This window comes from Branchiostoma floridae, chromosome 3 (genome assembly GCF_000003815.2).
Source record: "Branchiostoma floridae strain S238N-H82 chromosome 3, Bfl_VNyyK, whole genome shotgun sequence".
Classification (NCBI taxonomy): Eukaryota; Metazoa; Chordata; class Leptocardii; order Amphioxiformes; family Branchiostomatidae; genus Branchiostoma; species Branchiostoma floridae.
In genome coordinates this window covers 25,690,115-25,711,917 of record NC_049981.1, presented here as the reverse complement: position 1 = coordinate 25,711,917, position 21,803 = coordinate 25,690,115, and the positions used below count along the sequence as shown (strand labels likewise).

Genomic DNA, 21,803 nt, shown 5'->3' with positions numbered 1-21,803 from the left:
CCTACTGACAAAATTGCCTCTCCCATGGGACATTCCATTCTCTCGACAGGTGGATCACAATTGTCGTGAGACCAACGTTATATGGTGAAGGATACAAGCAAACAACATAACAACCCGCTGTGACTTGTTGAGACGAGGATTAGGGTAGAACTATGCAACTTTCACTGGACTCGGTTGCCTCCTTTGCACTTCACATGTTCACTTTACAGTGAGGCCACATTCGCCGTAGGTTGTCACGATTTGATGAGGTAGAGCAGGTTATGAGAGAACCATGCATATGGCAACCGCAGAAGTAGATCTAAGACAGCGTTTTCCGTAACATGACAGCTGACTTTTTGTAGGACACATGCATGCAAACTATCCCAAGAATGTCCTCAGTTGGCGATCGTACGGCGATCGCACGATTTATGTGACCAGTTCAAGCGTCTAGTGGCTTCAACACTACACGTAGAAGGTTCCAGATATACTACAAGACGAGCCCTGAACTCAAGACTTGTTTCGTCTCCTTCTTTTGGAGATGGCTACGACTGATTGACAAATAAAGTTAAAATGTTCAATTTCAGCTGAAGTGTGCGTTGCTCGTGTTCCCGCAAAATTGGCTTGTTAAAAGCCTGCGGTCTGAAAATCCAGTCAAAAGATAACATCAAACGGAAGGCGTTTTAGATTCTGAATGATATTTGGCGCCTAGTGACATCTATTGTCCGATTCGTATGTCCCACCAGCAAGATTGTCACACACACATAGAATTCCATTTACGAATAGAATATGGCACATCAATAATCCATGCAGTATATCCATACGTAGTTGACCCTATTGTGCCCTTATATTCACATCCTCCCTCGGAAAGAAGACATGCATCATTTTGTATCTTTTCTTCCCAACGATTCAAAGAAAAAACGTTTTCCGACAAATACGTGCCATTTGTTGGTCAACCTCTGTTGACGCTCCTACTAACAGGTACAAGGTCATCCCGATTGCGCTACCTCAGTTTTCATTGTGACCAAGTAATGGTTTTCTCCCCACCCACAACTTGAAAATAATGTAGCTAACCTTCAGGGATTTTAAGGATTTGTCGAAAAAGGTTACCGGAGGCCATCTCTTTCTTTGCACCTGTAGCACGCAAGTCATCTCTTTTCCAGTTGCAAAGAAAGAGGGTCCTTTGTTGTACACACCTGATTGTGTAGTTGCTATGACGGATAGACGACAGTGTGTATACAAGGAAGAACATCAACGGCATCTGCATCCACTGTAAGTATTTCACGACAACCGCTCAGAATTCAACTTGCTCCACTATCACACTTCCACCCTTGCGGCTGTAAATGAGAAACTGTAAAACTACGTCGTGTGTGACCTATTATATATAAAAGAGATATGTATACATGGGATAAGCAATTTCAGTCTCCTACTGACAATAACTGAGACTGATTTAGGGGAAACATCTAAGGTGCGGGCGCATTCATCGTTAACGTCTTGCGATTTTGATTTCGTTCTGTTTTAACTTGAGCAGGCTGTGACAGAACCAACCGCCAAAAAGGATTTAAGACAGCATTTAGGTTTGGTAACAAGACAACTGAATCTTATACGACACGTGGACGACAACTACAGTAGCATTTCAAGAATGCTCTCAGTTCGCGATCGCACGTCGATCTAACGCCTAATGTGCCCCGGAATTTATTGGCTGTCGTTGTCCATGCCTCCGTTGTGCTAGTGCTTAAGACACCTGCGCATATCAGAAGCGACGGACGCACCTTAAGCATCAGATAACTGCCGACACCTGACCTCTGAGCGGATAGGACTTCTCATGTCAGCCGGGCGTATCCTAGAAACGGCAGGAACTATAGATTGTCCGATGCCTTTCAAACCTCACAAACCTGGCAACCGCTATAATCGAGAAAACCAACACTTCGTGACAGGGCCGATTAGTTGAAGACATTGAGATTTTGGGTTTACTACTTTAGGTTTTCCACAACTAAATGACTTTAAATCTTTAAAAAGTTTAAGTCACCCAGAGATCATCACGTCTTTGGGATCAGCGACTAAACAGCATGCTTGAATCGAGGCTGATTTTTTGTTCTATTTTAAAACTATTTCTAAACATTCACTTGCAGTTTTAAATTAGAAGGAAGAGAGAGCGGAAAATTGTTCCATCTTTAAAGTGTTTGTCGACGTTTAAGTCGACAGACTGCTTCTTTGTAAGAGAACAAAAGCTTTGGACATGTGTTAAGACGTAGGGCATTGACACAGCGACCCTTTCATTCTCTAACTCTTCCCTTATCTACAACAGTTTCACACCCATTCCACAAGAAAGGCTCCCTACACACGGAGTAAATGGTTAACTTCTTATCTGGACTATTGGAGTGAGAGGGCAGTGGAAAAGTTCATCAAAAAACAATCCGTAACTGCAGCAACCAAACTGTTTCCCAAGCCAATCACTTCCCGAGTGACGAAAGTTACAAGGAGATGGGTTACGACAATTCGATGTAACACATATGTAGTGACGGAGGATTTATACTGGTCTCATGATGTTCATGTAGAAAATCAAGAAGTTGAGAATGTATGTAGTATAGACTGGACTTTGACCTTAATGTACTTTTAAATTCATCATTTATCATAACTTGTTCAGATAGTCTCAACATCACTATTCTGAAAAATCATGATTTTAAGTTATGTACAGCATCTTTGATAAGTTAATGAGAATTTTTTTCTGATTCAATAAAATCATTGCAGTACTAAGTTAAGAGTTTAAGATTGTAGGTAGTACAGAACTGGACTTCGACCTGTTTAACACACTTAACTGTTAACATGAACAGTTCAGAAACGCATATTTGCTATTGCTCTTCCGATCACTGCTCTCCTCATAACTAGTTTTAGACTTATGTCATCAACTGTCGCTGGGTACCAAGTACACTAAGATAGCAGCCACATTACAAGAACAGTGTTATCACTGCTTTCTTAAGACTTGAACACCTTGATATCTGAAGAGTTAAAACCTTGGAATTATTCTCAAATGCTGCAATAAGAGACTTTATTCTCGACTCTAATTTTTCTTAATGTGGTGTTTGGGGTACCTGCTGAATAATGAGGATTACGGCATCTTGTATTGAAACAGCACATTCCCATGTGTCCAGCCTTACCTGTGTGCCAACAATATGTGGGATCACTATTATTGATCCAAGGCTTTTAAGCACTTGGTGTGTTGTGAGCTGATGACAAATATTTGCCCAGTGCACGGTGCCTTCACTGTGTGCATGCAGCAGCACTGGCTGATTGGCTTTGGTTATTAATCCCAAAACAGATCTTCTGGGGTAATACTGTGATGGTTTCCGACTAGACCCCAAGACGTGATTGCTAGGTTCCTGATGTAGGATCCCCAGCTGTCAGAAAACAGGGCAGATCAGATGAAGGTCACAATCTTCCCATCCAACCTCTGCTTGGAGATAACTTGGTTATGGCAATCGACATATTTCAGACGGGCGGGGCTCATTAAGGGGCATAACACTTTTAAAGCGTGGAGATGTTTGAGCACAAACTCAATTAAACTAGAACAGAACATAAGACCACACCAATTTAATAACTTGGTTTTAGGATTGCCAGCTACATTTCTTTTAAGAATTAAACAAAATAGCATGTGATGTTGCCATTCAAAATATGAAGTTCTGAACCCACAAAAAAGATCATAGCTTAGCAACAGATACTAAAGTGGAATCACTGTCTTATGATGCATTCAAAGTCAGTGGTTGAAATGTCAGCAATCCTGACAAAAAAAGGGACCTTGAACCAGTTTAAATTTAGCTTATTGAAGAGCTTCATTTCCACCGGTCAAGACAGATGTTAATGTGTAGTGTATACAGGTTCATTGTACTGGACCAGGGATATTTTTGACAATGAACTAAGGACTGCAACCCTTTCCAGTATCGTACATACCGAGTGAGCAACTGTTACAACAACCAATTTGAAGATTCAAACTCCTAACCTCTTGTCCTAGAGCTACTACTTTTTTGTATTTACACCAATGATTTACCCACTGCTATAACTCACTGTAACATCGAGTTGTATGCTGATGACTCCACTCCTGCTGCTGGCCCAAACGTCTCTATGATACAAAACACACTTCAGGCCGAACTTAACCGTATCTGGGACTGGGTACAAGCAAACAAGTTAGTATTAAATGTGGAGAAAACTAAATCGATTTTGATGGGAAGTCGCCACAGATTAAGGAACAACCCAGACTTACAGCTTTCTTTAAATGGTAAAAGTATTGAACAAGTAACTCAAGCAAGACTGCTTGGTTTCATAATAGATCAGTACTTAACATGGACACAGCAAGCGGACAAAGTCCTGAATACGATGACTGGTGCACTAGCAATGCTTAAGAGATCAAGTGATCTGCTTTTTGATGGACCGCTAAAGGTGGTAACGCAGGCACTAGTGTTATCCCATCTGGATTATTGTGCTTGCTTGTTATCTGCCTGCCCTCAGACCTCCTTGAACAATTTACAGATTCTGCAAAATAGGGCAGCCAGACTTGTTCTAAATGCACGCTATAATGAAAACATTGATTATATGCATAGTAAACTACAATGGCCAACAGTTAAAGAAAGATTGTACACAGGCACTCTTTCTATGTTCAACAAGCTATTAGTATCTCAGGAACCGAGAGCTATGTATAGTAGATTAGAAAACATTAGTAGCACACATGAGCACAGCACTCGTCTTGCGACAAGTGGTGGTTTTAGATTACCTAAGCCAAAAACTGCAGCTTTGACAAGGACCTTCTTGTATAGGTGCACCAAGTCATATAACACTTTCCCGCCACAAATGAAAGCAACCTCACCTTCCATTTTCAAAACACACATTATAAATTGGATCCGGACTAAAATCAACACAAACAAACCCTTGCAGGATTGGTGGTAGACGAATTTGATTCTTGATATGATGTAGCTGCAAATCAATTATTAATTGTGTTTGTGGATGATTTCTTTGTTAATTACACCCACTTGGTTATTTTATTTATTGTTACAACGATTGATGTTTTGTTATTTATGTTATAGCCTTTGACCTCTGACCCCTCCTCATTACTTCCGTTTACTGAGTTTATGTTACATTTTTGCAATCATTTCACTTCAGTTCTTCTCGTGTCATACTGTATACATGTACTTTTGTTGACTTCATGTTATTTGATTGTTTTAATTTGTAATGTTGATGGACGACTCCAGGAAGAATAGAGTTATGATAATAATTGTAACTCTAATTGGAGATCAAAATAAACAAACAAACAAACAAGCTAGAGGCAGGGCGACCTATCACTGTGCATGTGCATGAGTGGACTCAGTCTGATCAACTTAAGCTTAACCATACATAATGATGATAGAGTATGGTATAATAACCTAATCCTGTAAAATATACTTCTGAATCAATAACTTTGACTACAGTAACTGAACTTAAAAGTACTACCCAGGTCAGGATACCAGCTGCATGGTCACTACTCTAACCAACTGTATGCCACTTGAGGCTTGGAAGGTACTTCACTCACAAACACCACTTCACACAGTTTTATACAAACCTTCTGAAGAGCATTGTTGGTCCAGCCTTGGCATGGAAAGTCATAACATGAGATGCCTTCTTGGCCGTATAAGGGCCAACATGGTGGTGTAATATACACCACAGGTTTACCAGAACCAAGAAAAGAACTTTTGAGAGTTATATTTAGCTCTGGTGTTGTTTTGTTGAAGGACCGTAGTCAGTTATTGTTGACGGTAAAATCATTACAAGTTCAAAACAAGATCTAGAAATATCATGTCACAAGAACTTTAATTTAGCCCTTTTTGTTTACACCAATCAAAGCAGAAAATAAGTGTTTGACATTTGCTATAAAATGTTGCCCACACACAAGTACAATAAATTCATAACTACCAAAGACTGTAATAACATTACTACAAAATAAACCAAGGATACGGAAATTATCTTAGAAATCATTCTGTGGCTGTTGCATTATGATCTATACAAATATCTAAAAGTCACACAGTTGATGGGCAAGGCAAATCCTTTTTCAATTCAACACAATCATATACAATATATCATGTCATCCCTTCACTATGAAATATTTTAATATAATATGCACAATACGTTCTCTTTTTGTAACCTCCAACAGTACCTGCTGTCTGATATTAAATGGAAGACAATTAAACATGTCCGAAACCACCTTGAGACATACAGGTATGACCAAACTCACACCTCAGTATTACATCTTGTATAGCTACATTTGCTATAGAATGTTGCCCACACACCAGTACAATAAATCCATAACTGCCAAAGACTGTAATATCATGACTATCAAACAGTAGCAAGGCACCTTCATCAAGAAAAACCTTCCCCAACACCATGTACTACAGTAGATGAGGGGTAGAAGAGGAGAGTCACTAGTTGAAATGTTTCATGCAATCACGGAGGATGCCCAAGCCACGGAGCTCTCGTAATCTGTTAATGTGTCTGAAAAACAGAATTGATTATGAATTTAGAATTAGGGATTAGAATTGCTGTATCCACTGATGGTGGTCTTAATCCTAAATCACTATTTCACTAATTCCACAAAATAAGATACAGACACGCACACACACTTACACACATACATTTTTGTACACTTACACACAGACAGACAGACAGACACACACACACACACACACACACATATGCTCACAAACACACACACACACACACACACAAACACACACACATGAACACACACACACACAATTTTATACTTTTTGTAAAATTCTGACATCCTTATGTACTGGTCTTGAAAAGGGGGAGACAGATGTGTAAGTCTGGCTTTCCTGTCCAAGATGAGAGAACTAGTCACCTACGTACCTTCTGTCTTCCTGTGTCAGATTAGCCAGTGCGATGGCACAGTTCTTTTGCACCACGCCATTCTTGTGGTCTGCGACATGTCTCAGCAGTTCCATCACTATGTCTGTCCCGTACAGCCTCTCGCACAGGGCTTTGTCACTCAACAGGTGACCGACACACAAGGCGCTGTTCGCTTGGAGCTGTTCGTCTTCCACCTTCAGCAGACTTCTCAGAGTTTCAATCTCTGTTGGAAACAAACAGTGGATGTCTTAGATTAAGAAAAGGCAGCTGAATCATCTAAAATCATTCATGCAAAAAATGAATGTCAATAATTTTTTTCGGTATCTTCTTTTTCCAATTGTTCTATGTAACATATGAATGTAATGTTACATTGTCAACCTAATTGTGGATCTTAATATACAATGTATAAAAGAGATCTCTTCAGCGTCACGGACGAAAGATGGAGGATACCATCTGCACACAACGAAAGAGTTACATGTACTACAAATGTACCTAGCAGACATTTTTACATCATTTGGGACTGGGTCATACTGCAGTGGCGACACCTAGCTGCAGTGAGAAGTACTGCAACAGCGAAACCTAGCTGCAGTGAGAAGGAGTCAGTATTGCCTTGAGGAAGGTGACAGATGGTCCACCGAAACCTCGGCTAAGTATCAACTCTTTGGTTGTGTATAAAGTGCTGGTAAAACAACTTACTGTTGTCCTGTTGTAAGACAGTTCTTCTGGCAATCTCACTATCTTTAGTACAAGCTGACAGGGCCTTCATGGCATACTTCACAGTCAGTAGATCAGGATCCTGGAGGGGGAAGGGGGGCGGTTAGCACAAACTTCTATTCAACATCAAGAAAATCAATTAAAGTCCAACCTGTTCTGCAAACTTGTTATCATAATGGTACATATAGTTCTGTCCAAATGTGGTAGAATACAATTCTGTCTGTGACAATTCTAGAAAATGTACAACCTGAGTGATTTCAAAGGGAGATGAAATAGACACAGAAACTTTAACTGTCTTAAAACCGTAACAAAACATTGCACACTGTACAAAACAAACAAAGAAATGGTAGGCTGGAATCTATCCTATTCTACATGTACAATGTAGTTCTGGTTTACCCTAATGATTGCTTCCTAACAGAGCAGTCTGGTAAGATTTCTTATTGGTTTCAATCATTGTTAAGAATATTCAAATGTCAATCCATTTCTCCATCTGTCAGACTATTCTGTAGAGAAGTGACCAGAGGAGCTAACCAAGCAAGAATAGCATGGATACCAGACTAGGACTCGGAGCTGGGGAGCTCACATGTTTTACCTTCAGAAGTCTGAAGAGTCCAAGAGGTGCTGTGTCCTGGCAGACTTTGACACTTTCCTCAGAATGAGGAAGAATGTGACTCAAAATACCTGCAGATCTCTGCACAATGGAAAACAATCAGGCAATCAGAGATGGCAGACTTCACCCCCTTACCCCTAGTGCTTTGTGACGTTTCCAGTCCAATAGACAAAAATAGTAGTACTCAGAACATAGAAACACAAGTAAGCCACAAATGTCCAAATCAGAGAAATCCATACTTGATTTCTTACTTCAATTCTTTCCAGAAACATGCATTAACTTATTATATAATCACATATCTTAATCAACCAATGGCATCAAAAATATGGCTGCTTTTGTTTTATTTACAAGTATATGCTTACGTGATGAACACAATTATGTAGACCAGGAACCAACTAGCCTGGGTACCATCCTCCATGGTAGTAACTACTGGCTCAATCTTTTTGCTGGCAGTTACTTCTGAAGAGTGTGGTACCCAGGCTAGGAACAAACCTGAACTATGGTGGCATTAGGGCTGTCCAACAGGCCATGGATCTTGGACACAGTTGCTAAAGCAACTACTGGTTCCTAAGATGAATATGGGTAGGGTTAGCTTGATGGATTATGCTACACTAAATATCAGGTAATACATAGTATCTGTGTAAGTGGTCACCTAAGCATTGCAGACATCTTGCCATAGTGGTCACTTTTGTCAGTCCCAGGCATTATTCCCATCAGCATTCAGAATTTAGTCTATTCTGGCCAGTCACTGTCCAATGTTGTCATTGCCACACATTAACTTGTCTGCCATTCTGGCACACCAGAGTGATGCACACCAGAATCCAGCACACTAGTGGTCAATTTATCAGCCTTTTCTTTTTTAAAACCACCTGTCCATAGTGGTCAAATTTGGCCAGTGTGTTATGCCTGAAGGCGCTTCATTGGCAACAGTAAATCAGCTTACATTCCTGGTGGTTTTATTTCATGGTAAGCAGGGAAAAGGAATTTTCTGCAGTGTTTTAAATTTGTAGCTGTAACATTTCCATAGTACACTGTAGTCATACAAGTTAGACATTTTTTTCTGTGTCATGAATTTGTGGCAAAGATGTCGCCCCAGAAATAAAGCCATGGCAAAAGTTTCCATATTTACAGTATCCAATGGAAACAAACCAAAGTGATACCTGAGGAACTGCTGTGGGTTTGAGTGTGAGGTTGACCATCAGACCTGTCAGGGGCTCCAGAACCTCGTCGTACTTGGTCTGGTCTGACAGGCACACGTCCTACATGGCCATGGCAGAGAAATACATGCAATTTCAATAAACCATTCTATAAACTAATAAAGGTCTCAAAAATGGTGACTTCTGCATGAATGCTGCATTGTATGTACTCCTTTGGCTGCAAGAAATCTAAATGAATATATAAACGTTTCAGCTCAAGTTATGGTGGTGCAGAGATTACAGTATGATGTGGGGGGGGGGGATTGTTCCATTCTTTAGGTAGTATGTAGAAACACACAATTAAACTGATTAACACACACCCTTAGATACAACATTCCCCATAGGTCTAAAATTATACATCATTACATAACATGACTGTCATGTAGTTTCCAGTACATAAGAGCTGCACTGTATGTACTTCTCCAAATGAAAGAAGTTTTGCAATAGCTTCGCAGAGTTGTGCCCATACAGAAATGCATCTGATCTGAGTATGTTACTGATAATGCATTTTGTAATGTCTTAGAGTTGGTGAGAGAAGACACTGCACCCCTTACCATTGCTTGCAGGCAGGCCTTCCAGAGCTGTGCCCATAAATACATGCACCTCTTGAGTACTGGGTCCACTGCCATGTTACTGACCATGTATTTCTTAAGATAAGCGTGTCTTACAGATGATAAGAGACACTGCTGTCCTTACCATGGCTTGCAGGCAGGCCTCCCAGAGCTGTGCACGTGCGGACATGCATCTCCTGAGTACTGGGTCCGCTGCCATGTTACTGACCATGTATGTCTTAAGATAAGCGTGTCTTACAGATGATAAGAGACACTGCACCCCTTACCATGGCTTGCAAGCAGGCCTCCCAGAGCTGTGCCCGTGCGGACATGCATCTCCTGAGTACTGGGTCCGCTGCCATGTTACTGACCATGTATGTCTTAAGATAAGCGTGTCTTACAGATGATAAGAGACACTGCACCCCTTACCATGGCTTGCAAGCAGGCCTCCCAGAGCTGTGCCCGTGCGGACATGCATCTCCTGAGTACTGGGTCCGCTGCCATGTTACTGACCATGTATTTCTTAAGATAAGCGTGTCTTACAGATGATAAGAGACACTGCTGTCCTTACCATGGCTTGCAGGCAGGCCTCCCAGAGCTGTGCACGTGCGGACATGCATCTCCTGAGTACTGGGTCCGCTGCCATGTTACTGACCATGTATGTCTTAAGATAAGCGTGTCTTACAGATGATAAGAGACACTGCACCCCTTACCATGGCTTGCAAGCAGGCCTCCCAGAGCTGCGCCCGTGCGGACATGCATCTCCTGAGTACTGGGTCCGCTGCCATGTTACTGACCATGGACACACAGCTGGGCACGACGGTCAGACTGATCTCTGCACACCTCGTCTGCACCGAGAACATACAACTACATCAGTACACTGTCACACCTTGAAGAGAACCAAAACCTCACAAAAGAAGAGAAAGTCATCACTGCAAGTACCAAGAACTACTTGCACTGTTGGGGCATCCTTGCTAGATACAGAAACCAGTTAATTGCAAAATTGCGAATTGCAAAAAGATTGTGGAATCCCAAACTGTTTCCCTGTAACGTACACATAGCTTTTACCAATGTTTACAGTTAGTTGTGCAAAGGTTAGGTGTGACAGGACCTGGTGCTACTTACTGTACAAAACTGGCGGGTTATGTATATAACAAGGAAACAAACGTACTATAATGTTCTCAAAAGCCGGCAGCAAAGATTCCTCAAAACTGTCCCTGAACTGCATAAGGAATCTGTCAGTACAAGAGAAATGCTTAGTTTAATCACAAAACAATAAACAGTATCCATTTTAGTTCTATCAGGAAAAAAAATCATTGGTACTATAGTACTTTGTTTGCAATGGTTTTTGCAGTGACCTCCTTTCACTAAATTAAGTTAATGCAAAAATAAATCAATGATTGTACAGTATTTCCTTACAGAATCTATATTCTTGTAAATCAGCACAACAAATAAAAACAAGCTCTAAGTGGGTACCCCTAACGGCCTGACATTACTGTGTCAGTGTAGCCATGTCATCCTGGCTCAAAAGTACAACATCATTGGACCTCATCCAAACAAATTCTTCAAGAATCCTAACACAATCTCTGCCTTACATGCTGCCACTGTGCAATATTCACATCTCTGTGGACTCACACTTAAGTCAAATAAAAAACTAGAGTTCCACGAACACATACCTTTGCCAAATAAACCAGGTTTGTTATGTAGAATGATGTCTGAAGACATAAATGTGCTACTCATTATATTTTATTTTATATGCCTGGAGTTGGTTCATAACATTTGCCATTGCTGATACAAATTAGATCCCTATTTACATACTAATATTAAATTGTATCAAGCATCACTTAAGCTGTCAGCATACCAAAAATCATGATGATCCATTCAATCCCTTCTTGACTTATTATCTTTCAAAGTAGGAAACTAAACCGGCTCCTGCAGTTCAAGAAAAGATGTTAGCGGACCCAAACATACACCTCTTACTCTCTGCCATCTTTCTCAGTTACATATGTGACAAGTCTGAAAGTCCTATCACGGAATACAGTGGATTTATCAACTTTCCTCATTAATTATGCAAATTAGCTGTTAATTTGCATAACTGGTATCTCATTATGTAACGTTTTACTTAGGCTATCAACATACCAAAAATCATGACGATCCGTCAGCACCTTCATATTTCCATTAATTATGCAAATGAGATCATCATCTGCATAATTGATTTGTATTGATATTTCTGTCTTTCTCAGCTGCACATGTGACAAGTTTGAAAGTCCTATAAAGGAATGCAGTGGATTTACACATTTTCCTAATTAATTATGCAAATTAGCTGTTGATTTGCATGATTAGAATTCCATCATGTAAGTCTTCCCTTTGGCTATCTACATACCAAAAACCATGACGATACATCAATGCGTTTATATTTTCTCATTAATTATGCAAATGAGGTCATCATTTGCATAATTAACATGCATTGATATTTCTCTCTTTCTCATCTATACATGTGACAAGTTTGAAAGTCCTATGGGCTATCTACATACCAAAAATCGTGATGATTCATCAACACGTTCTCGAGTTATTCTCGTCCAAAGTTTGAAAGGAAATCGGCGACTGCAGTTCCAAACAAGCCGCTAGGGGGTCCAAACTTATAGTACTTACTCTCTGCCTCGAGGGCTATCTACCACTCAAAAATCATAACCACAGCATGTCCAGAACACGAGATATCAAATATTGAGGTTCTGCTGCAGTACCTTAGCAAGCCGCTAGGGGGCCCATTATCGAACTTGACCTTCGTTTTCCCGACCCCTATCCACCTACCAAATATCATCGGGATCCATCCAAGGCTTCTCGAGTTATACTGTTAACACACAGACAGACAGACTCACAAGCCTAAAGCATAACCTTAGCCATTCTGGCAAAGGTAACAAAGAAACAAACACAACAACGGAATACAATGTCTCTGTTTTTACTGAGGTATCAAAAACAAATAAATAAATAAAGGGTATAGAACACTTACTTTTTATTAATAGCGAGGTTGTTGAGGGTTCCTACAGCATTGGCAGCCGACAGAGAAGAACCGATGTTCATGAACTTCAACAAACCCTGCATCAGCCTGGAAAAGGGCAGAAGATTGCTCTTACCGGTATTTGCTGCTGATAACACTAAAAGGAAAAAGGAGGCAGGAAAGGACAGAGGACAGGAAGGAAGAGAAAATAAGTGAGAGGTAAGTTTTCATGGCTCTCGAAAGTGGAGGAAATAAGGAAAATGATGAGAAAGAAGAAAGGGAGTATACAAATGAATAAAATTTCAAAGTACAAGTCCAGAGCTGATGATGATGATAATTAATGTGTGTACGCCTGTGTCTCCAGACTGAAGCATCTGAATATGTGGTCAGCTTAGCCTGGAGTCCAGCCTTGTTAGCTTTGTTCCGCTCCCGAAGGTCGCTACTCGCCAAAAATTTGGACTCCAGGCTATGGTCAGCTGCAGAGAGTTGAAGTTTACTATCCCTGACTGCCTTGCATACAGTTCTATGCTGACCTTGTGGTATCAAAGCTGTTGACTACAGCCGTCCTGCCCTCTGCATTCTGGGATAGCTCGTTGATGATGGCTACGCAGGCGTCAGACAGGGCTTCGTTCTGGCTGGTATGGAGCAGGTTAGTCAGGATCTCCGGCATGCCTGGCATCGATATGGAGTGTTTCTGGTTCACCACTGTGGAGGAAGGATAATGACAATGTGTTAAACTCCTGTGTCTGATCGTTCTGGCTGGTATGAAGCAGGTTAGTCAGGGTCTCCGGCATGCCTGGCATCGATATGGAGTGTTTCTGGTTCACCACTGTGGAGGAAGGACAGAGACAGTGTGTTAAACTCCTGTGTGTGATGGTTCTGGCTGGTATGGAGCAGGTTAGTCAGGATCTCTGGCATGCCTGGCATCGATATGGAATGTTTCTGGTTCACCACTGTGGAGGAAGGATAATGACAATGTGTTAAACTCCTGTGTCTGATCGTTCTGGCTGGTATGAAGCAGGTTAGTCAGGGTCTCCGGCATGCCTGGCATCGATATGGAGTGTTTCTGGTTCACCACTGTGGAGGAAGGACAGAGACAGTGTGTTAAACTCCTGTGTGTGATCGTTCTGGCTGGTGTGAAGCAGGTTAGTCAGGATCTCCGGCATGCCTGGCATCGATATGGAGTGTTTCTGGTTCACCAATGTGGAGGAAGGATAACGACAGTGTTCTATGCTCATGTCACACATCCAAAAATTGGACACAGGATTTCAGGTTGATGAGATTTGCTTTATCATGCTGGACAGGGACTTGTCTATGACTGTGGTCTCAAAAACAAACTTCCTATCAAAGATTATACCTAACAAAGATTATATTTCTAGCTCCATACCCAAATGCTTAAACGAGTCAACTTTAAGCTAGTACTCAAACTATCTTCCTCAGTTGTGAACTAATAATACTTCTCAATATCATGTGGTACTGAGGTATGCAGAATGCCAAATGCACGGTCCAGTAATCATTACGCCCAAGGAGGTAGCAGACAGGCTCTAGAGCAGTTTATTCTGGTTCATCATAATATCGATAAGTTGAGAAAAATCAAATAATAATACTTCCACACATCTTACCATTGTTCTTGTTTGCCTCCCTGTACAACTTTAACAACACCTCACACATGTCAACTTCCTCTTCTGTCAGATTTGCAGGAGCATTCATACATCTGAAACAAGACATTCATGAAAAAATGTTTGTAAAACCAATACAGGAGCCATACAGCTAATTGCAAGATGGTTAAATTTTAAGCATGGCCTAGGAGTACTACAATCTAACACTGATATTATTATCAATAAGTTGATGAGAATATGTTTAGCGCAAATTCATGCCCAAAGGAAAATGACAATGAAGAACATAACATTTGACTATTGAATAAATGATGACTCTTAATTGTAACTATTTGTATTTGACGTCTTTTTTATAAGCAGTGGAAGATGAAAGATGGCACTTTTTCTGTACTGTGTGGGTTCTGTGATGTTGAGAGGAGTGGTTTTCTGTTTGTCTGTAAAGGTGGAAAAATCAGGATGGAATTTGATGGTTTCTATTTAGATTTCCCCTCTTTCCTGATCGTAAAAGGGACAGTTTAAAACAAAGTGTATTTCATCTTGCACCAGACATCATTTCACATACCTTGCTATAACAGGAACATCAGAAATCAACTTGAATCCCCCACATGTGCGGAACACTGTCTGGGCAGCATGTTCTGTGGAAGACATGACATGTACATTCAACACAAACTCACACAGACAATGTAAATTATCTACGGCCGCGAGGCGCGTTGGAACACCCGATCCCTCGATCTCGGAAGTTGAGCAACGCGCGGTCCGGATAGTACTTGGATGGGGGACCAACCAAGGACTGACCGGATTGCTGTAGCCTCACGAAGCTTTCCACGAAATCGTCTTCCGGGAGGGACGTAAAACGGGGGTCCCGTGCTCGAGGAGGTGCCTCGACCACGTTAATCAGCCTCATTACTCATTTGGGTACCTACTGGCTGGCAAAATACACCTGGTGATTATTAAATTATATTACGTCAACTCAGTTTCATTAAAAAACACAATCAGCCCAGACACCATCCCCATGAGTTTATGCTCCATCCTTATGGGTTGCTCACTGACGGGAGTGGGAGAACAAAGAAGTGTGAACTGGTGCAATGGAGGAGGGCGTAGAGTGTTTGTCATGCATGCAGTGGCTCAGTCACTCAAGCCTTGTCTGGGTCATATCAATGACTTGAAAAATGTTACATACTGCTTTGCTTAGCTTTTGAAAAGGGTATGGGAGTTGAACACACACCAATACCAGAGGATTGGCAGTTTACGGTAATGACCTGTAAGGTGCAAGGGCTATAAAACTGGAGACAGGCACTGGCCTTAGAGGCTAGACACAGAAAAATGTGGGAAGGATGTTTTCAAAGAGAACCGGAAGTGGAACCGTGAATAAATAGAGGATGGCTAAACAATGAATCAACTTCAGCAACAGATGAAAAGTAACATGAAGTTGACAAATACTTTCATTCCACAAACATCTTCCTACATTATCACATTCCTCTTTACCATTTCATTCTTGTTTTACGAAAAAAAGTACAAATTAAAGAACAAGACTTCCTTAAAAAGATCCTTACAGCAACGGAAACAACCAGAAGGAACGGACAAAGACCATATGCCAACTTTCACCATGTTATAGTATGTTCTTTGTGGTACCATGTACAAATGTATGTGTCAGGATTCCACTCTATGTTTGAATATGACTTTATCAATCAATACATGTACAGTGTACACCTTTCATACATATTTCATCAGACCCTTACACACTGTACTTTCCCTCATGATCTCAATGAAAATCAGCTAGCAGGCTGATTTGTCAGCTTCTTATGAATAAACAAAGGTGCAAACAGGACAAAATTTGTGCTCACTGTCTTCTGTGCATTCCTTCAGGTACACATAGAGCATCTTCAGTCCTCCAGTGTAGAATATCACTGGCTCGTTCCGCTTTTTGATCCTCTTGATGAGCCCCAGCACGCAATCTGCGTCCTCGGCTCCACGCTCAATCAGTTCCTTAGCCTTCTCCTCCTCCTGGTCTACTGCTCGCGCTGTCTGCAGGTCTTTGATGTAAGCTGGGAAGAAAAGACTTCATGAATATGCTTTTAAATAAAGTCAAATTTTGTTTCTGTCATATCAGTGATGCATTCATTTATCTATCTATTACATGGATAATTACATGTGTAGATACACACATAATTATTGAGAATATCATGATGCAAAATGAGTGTAGATTTGATGGATTTATCATATTATCTAGCACAGTAAATATGAAAAAGTATGAATAAAATAATACAATTATTCTTTTTCACACAAATTTCTTAATGCTTTAAAAGACTTGTTTCCATCACTGGATTTGTTACCTTACATAAATTATGGCAGATTTGGATTTAGAACAAATATTTTCATCAGCAAATATTCTTTTTTGACTCACCATTGACAGTTCTTTCTTGCTTTGGATCTACCTTCAGTGCCTCTTGGTAAGTCTCAAAGGCCTGCATTAAGAAGTGCAAGAACTTAACATGTTTCTGGCTACAGTCATGAAAAATATAGGGTTGGTCGGTAGTTATTTTCAAATGATGCCAGCAAACGATTATTGATTGAAAAGTAGTGATCCAACAAATACAGTGCAGCAATGTAAAAATGACATGCATCAGGCAATGACCCCAATGGGGTAGGAGAAGGAATACCTACATTTAAATTTTGTTACTGCCTGGTAAAAAATGACAGAAGAAGAATTGTGCATACATGTATGAAACCTCAGACACCCTGTGATAACTTTTCATGGATATGTCTTACCTTGTCATACTCCTTCTTGGCTACCAGTGCCCTGCCTTTGTGGATGTACGCCTTCACATACTTGTCATCACACTACAGATAAAGATAACAATTGTACAAATTATCAACGTTACTACTTAACTACAAGTCTGACATGTTTTACACTTAAGCCAAATTTTCATGATTGTATAATCAACTATTTGCTTATAATTATTGTTATGAAATGGTCTAAGAACATTAGCCAACAACAGTATGTTTTTATATTGACTTTATAACAATGTAAAAATAGTAATACATTACAACCAGTATGATATATGTACACGTAGAGACATACTCACCCTCATTGCCCAATCACAATCTGAGAGAGCTTCATCATATTGTCCCAGCTTGATGTATGCCTGTTGCACAACAACGCAATGAAAAAAATCTTTAAACCACCCACCCTGTCTGTATCTGAACTTGTCTACTATTTAAGTATAACCAACCTATTGCAGGTGCACGGTAGCGGCTTCTAATATCACGGCAAATAATGTGTCAAATTTGAACCATTTATGTTTAACTCTACTCCATTTTGAAGCTATCTACATGAGCCTTGTCAAACACCAGGCACTTGTTTCATTTGTTAAAAAAAAGCTTACTAACATGTCCAATTATTTTTCAAAATTTTTTACTTGATTATACAAGTCTTATTAAAATCTATTCTAACCAGCGATGTAAAGCACAGAAGATGAAAAAATTTTTGTAGTAGCTACCTGAGCCCTGTTGGTCCACAGTTCCTTAAAGTCCTTCAGCTTCTCCAATCCTTGAGTGTAGAAGTCCACGGCAGTCTGGAAGTCTCTTGCCTTAAAGGCCTCGTTGCCCTTCTCCTTAAGCACTGTGGCCTCCTTCTTCTGCTCCTTCTTCCTTGCTGCTCGTTCAGCTGCGTCCTTCTCAATGAAGTCCATGAAGGCTTCTGTAGGTAGACAGGGGTAACTCACTGTACATCTTGTAATGTTCACCATGGTTTTATTTTCACCATTTTTGAGGTGATGAATTCCCAGCGATTATACGTTTGTATCTTTCCAAAGTATTCAAGTACATGTACTACAGTTACTGTAACATTATTTCAACTGTGAACTGAACCCTCCTACCGTGAGATCAAGTCCTCAAGTTAAGTTGTATCACACAATTACTGTTTCTAAGAGTGTTTAATTCATCATCTTTCATTCCTGTAACATAGTCCATTTATACATGCATACATACATACATACATACATGCAGATTTTACAGCAATAAATGGACATACCACACATTCATGTTTATTGTTCTGAATGAATTATCATACCACAATGTTTCTGAGAAATTCATTCAAATAGATAATGAATGATCTCCAATAAAATGATGCCAAGTAATATCACTTCTTAAGCCTTGGTTATATTTTTCATGAAACAAAATATAAATTGAATGAATTTAATGTATTGTATTCTGTTGACTGTACAGCAATAATCAATAATGCATCATCAATACCTTGACCCATTTCTCCTGTAGCTTCAGGTCCCTGTAATACAATGAATATTACGAACATTAAATATAACCAAATATAACAATGATCACAAAAATGTATAAAAATGTCTAATTTTCAAATTATTCATATTACCTATAAAGACTAAGTCATTTAACTAAAACTTTGCAGCAAATAAAGGTTTCACAGCAACTTTGAATATAATTTTATACATTTGTAGTTGAAAAGTAACAAAAACCACAGATTACTAGCTACAAAATAGACATACAAAGTTAACATACAAAGTTAATAAACAACAAAGGCTAATAACATACTCACAGGTGTGCTGAGTTCACAGTAAGTGGAAAGGTGATCACAAAAGCTGTAAACTTTAAAAAAAGATACAGTAACCGTGAATATTTCCTGATGTACAGTACCTGCTGCTGCCCCCTGCTCAGCTCGTCGAAGGCTCTCTGGTTGACGACAGTTCTGTTGACTCCAGTGTTGTCCACAGGCGGTCTCCTCCCGATCTTCCCCAGTCTCTCGTCTGCAGCCTGACAAGCCTTCTGCTGGGTCTCAGTATCTCCTGATGCCATCCCCTTGATGATGGACTCTGAGGCAAGTATACAAAAGTAACGGGTTCCGCACTGGTGTTCCAGTGCTGAATCAATGGGTCGAATCGGCCTCAGCACTGGTTTTCCAGTGCTGAAGAAACGTCAGCACTGGTTTTCCAGTGCTGAACGGCCTTGTTGGAGTGCTGAAGCTCCCTCAGCACTGGAATTCCAGTGCTGAACCCAATGCGAGCACTGGATTTCCAGTGCTGAACTTCTCCGAGCACTGGTTTTCCAGTGCTGAACTGCCGTCAGCACTCGGGTACCAGTGCTGAACTCGCGGCAGAGGTTATTCAGCACAGGTTACCCAGTGCTGAAACCGCCGTCAGCACTGGAACCGAGTGCTGATATACAAAAGTAACGGGTTCAGCACTGGATTTACCAGTGCTCGGGAACTTTTCAGCACTGGAAGACCAGTGCTGTAAAAACTTCAGCTCTGGGCTTCCAGTGCTGACGTTTATAATTAAAGCACTGGGACGTTCCAGTGCTGAACGTAATATTCGTGTACTAGTAGCATGCGTCTGTACGGCTGTCTGTGTTATTTCCTTTAGACTTAGGTATATCTGTGCGTGTTATTTAATCTCAAAGCAGATCTTGCGTGGCACTAGCTTTTACTAGCTTTAGACTAGAGTAGACACTTGTGATATTGTTAATTGTGTATACAGTTAATGGCACTCAAGTTTCTTTTCTTTTGGTCAATTGATACGAAAATTTTAAATCAACAAATCACATATCTACATGTGGCAAAGTAGTGTCTTTTTAGTCAGAGGTAGACAACTAACAGTTGGTCTATCTGTGTGGTAAAGAGATTGCTTGTCTTTTTTTTACAAAGAATAGGTAGTTACAGGTGGACGACACATTCTGCTTGTACGGCAAAGTAGCATCATTTAAAAAACAATAGGTAGTCAGAGTTAGACAACTAACAGTTGGTCTATCTGTGTGGTAAAGAGATCGCTTGTTTTTTTTTACAAAGAATAGGTAGTTACAGGTGGACGACACATTCTGCTTGTGCGGCAAAGTAGCATCATTTAAAAAACAATAGGTAGTCAGAGTTAGACAACTAACAGTTGGTCTATCTTTGTGGTAAAGAGATCGCTTGTTTGTTTTTTTTTTACAAAGAATAGGTAGTTACAGGTGGACGACACATTCTGCTTGTGCGGCAAAGAAGCATCATTTAAAAACATTGTATAATACAGTTGTCCATTTACATTTTGTTACAGAATGTAAGTTCTTTTCACCAACTTTATACATTTTATACTCGGTTTCCAGTGCAGAATATTTGTCAGCACTGGATTTCCAGAGCTGAAATGTCGTCAGCACTGGAAATCCAGTGCTGATTGTAGTCTCAGCACTCGGTTTCCAGTGCTGATAGGAGGGCTTCGAGTGCTGAAGCTGCCTCAGCACTGGATTTCCAGTGCTGACGCCGGCTCAGCACTGGACTTCCAGTGCTGACGACCACTTCAGCACTGGTGTTCCAGTGCTGACAGAGGAGACCGTTACTTTTGTATATTTGCGACTCTGAGAATAGGAACAGAAGCAGACCAACATGGTCATCAGGTGAAACATGACGCTTCTTCATATAACTTATCAAAAAGAGTGTAGGTGTCCTTCCCGGTTGAACCATTAGGAAAGGCGAGAAGAAACAGTCTCCTGGCTCCCGGGAATCGAACCCTGTCGGCTCACTGACTCAACACCATAACTGTCAGGCCAAAAAGTCGAGACCATTTGGAATGGTCAGTGAGTTGGTGGTACCTGAACCCAACTTGTACGTCACGTGAAGAGCGAAGATCAGGACACAACAGGCTGAAGCCTTCTCTCCTGGATGTGGTATCGAGGTATCAAGGTAACTTCTGAAATTCAGTATATTGTCCCTTTTCTTTTTAACTTTCGTCCTCTCTATTGTAGATACATCTAAGCCACTGTTTGTAGCTGAATCTGCATTAGTATTGAGGTTAGGTTTAGTCGTCCTCTTAACGACGAAACGTCCTGACGGCGAAACGTCTTGGTGTCGAAAAGTCTAGAAACTTCCGCAAGCATCGATGCCCCCCTCCCCAAAAAATACAACATCGCATCACACAAAATAAGTGTGAAACGTCAGTTTGACGTTAGCGCGTTAGCGTTGATTATCATAAAAAAAGAACTCCATCGTGTAATATTAACAACTACGTTATTAGAAGGCTTTATACTTACGGATATCGTCCACATTTTGGAGAAACTTGTCCAGTTCTTCTTTCGAAGTGTTTTTGTCCGCCATTTTAGGGGCGTAACGTCATGGCAACCAGCGGTGTGACTTACCACTTACAACATAGGGGTGTACAAGTAATATAGAGGAACAAAGCATGTCTTAAAATTCCTAAAATCAACACAAAAACCTTAAATATCACAATAAATAGCTTGTTTTTAAATTAAAAT

The 21,803-nt window shown here is 40.5% G+C and overlaps 1 protein-coding gene across 2 annotated transcripts; it reads right to left on the bottom strand.

Moving 5' to 3' along the window:
- Nucleotides 1-5,789: 5,789 nt before the first annotated feature.
- LOC118412046 (tetratricopeptide repeat protein 12-like) lies at nucleotides 5,790-21,724 on the bottom strand. 2 transcript variants are annotated; one of them, XM_035814644.1, is made up of 21 exons: nucleotides 21,582-21,724; nucleotides 19,218-19,393; nucleotides 18,807-18,837; nucleotides 18,053-18,252; nucleotides 17,639-17,698; nucleotides 17,322-17,393; nucleotides 16,957-17,017; nucleotides 16,397-16,597; nucleotides 15,115-15,187; nucleotides 14,559-14,650; nucleotides 13,470-13,641; nucleotides 12,949-13,044; nucleotides 11,110-11,173; nucleotides 10,739-10,786; nucleotides 10,510-10,596; nucleotides 9,352-9,450; nucleotides 8,684-8,758; nucleotides 8,174-8,272; nucleotides 7,564-7,663; nucleotides 6,868-7,090; nucleotides 5,790-6,489 (listed from the first exon to the last, which is right to left on the bottom strand). In XM_035814644.1, the coding sequence occupies exons 1-21, from the start codon at nucleotides 21,643-21,645 to the stop codon at nucleotides 6,420-6,422; spliced, it is 2,163 nt and encodes a 720-aa protein (XP_035670537.1). In that variant the 5' UTR covers nucleotides 21,646-21,724; the 3' UTR covers nucleotides 5,790-6,419. The 2 variants fall into 2 exon arrangements, with proteins under 2 accessions (XP_035670537.1, XP_035670536.1); XM_035814643.1 differs by lacking the exon at nucleotides 10,510-10,596 and having other exon boundaries at nucleotides 10,652-10,786.
- Nucleotides 21,725-21,803: the final 79 nt, after the last annotated feature.

Coding starts and splice junctions, on each gene's coding strand:
- LOC118412046 (XM_035814643.1), bottom strand. CDS start 21,645: ATGGCGGACAAAAACACTTCGAAAGAAGAACTGGACAAGTTTCTCCAA. Junction 13,045..13,469: donor AACAGCTTTGATACCACAAG/GTCAGCATAGAA, acceptor GCCCTTTTCCAG/GCTGATGCAGGGTTTGTTGA. Junction 11,174..12,948: donor AACCTCGCTATTAATAAAAA/GTAAGTGTTCTA, acceptor TTGTACTGACAG/ATTCCTTATGCAGTTCAGGG.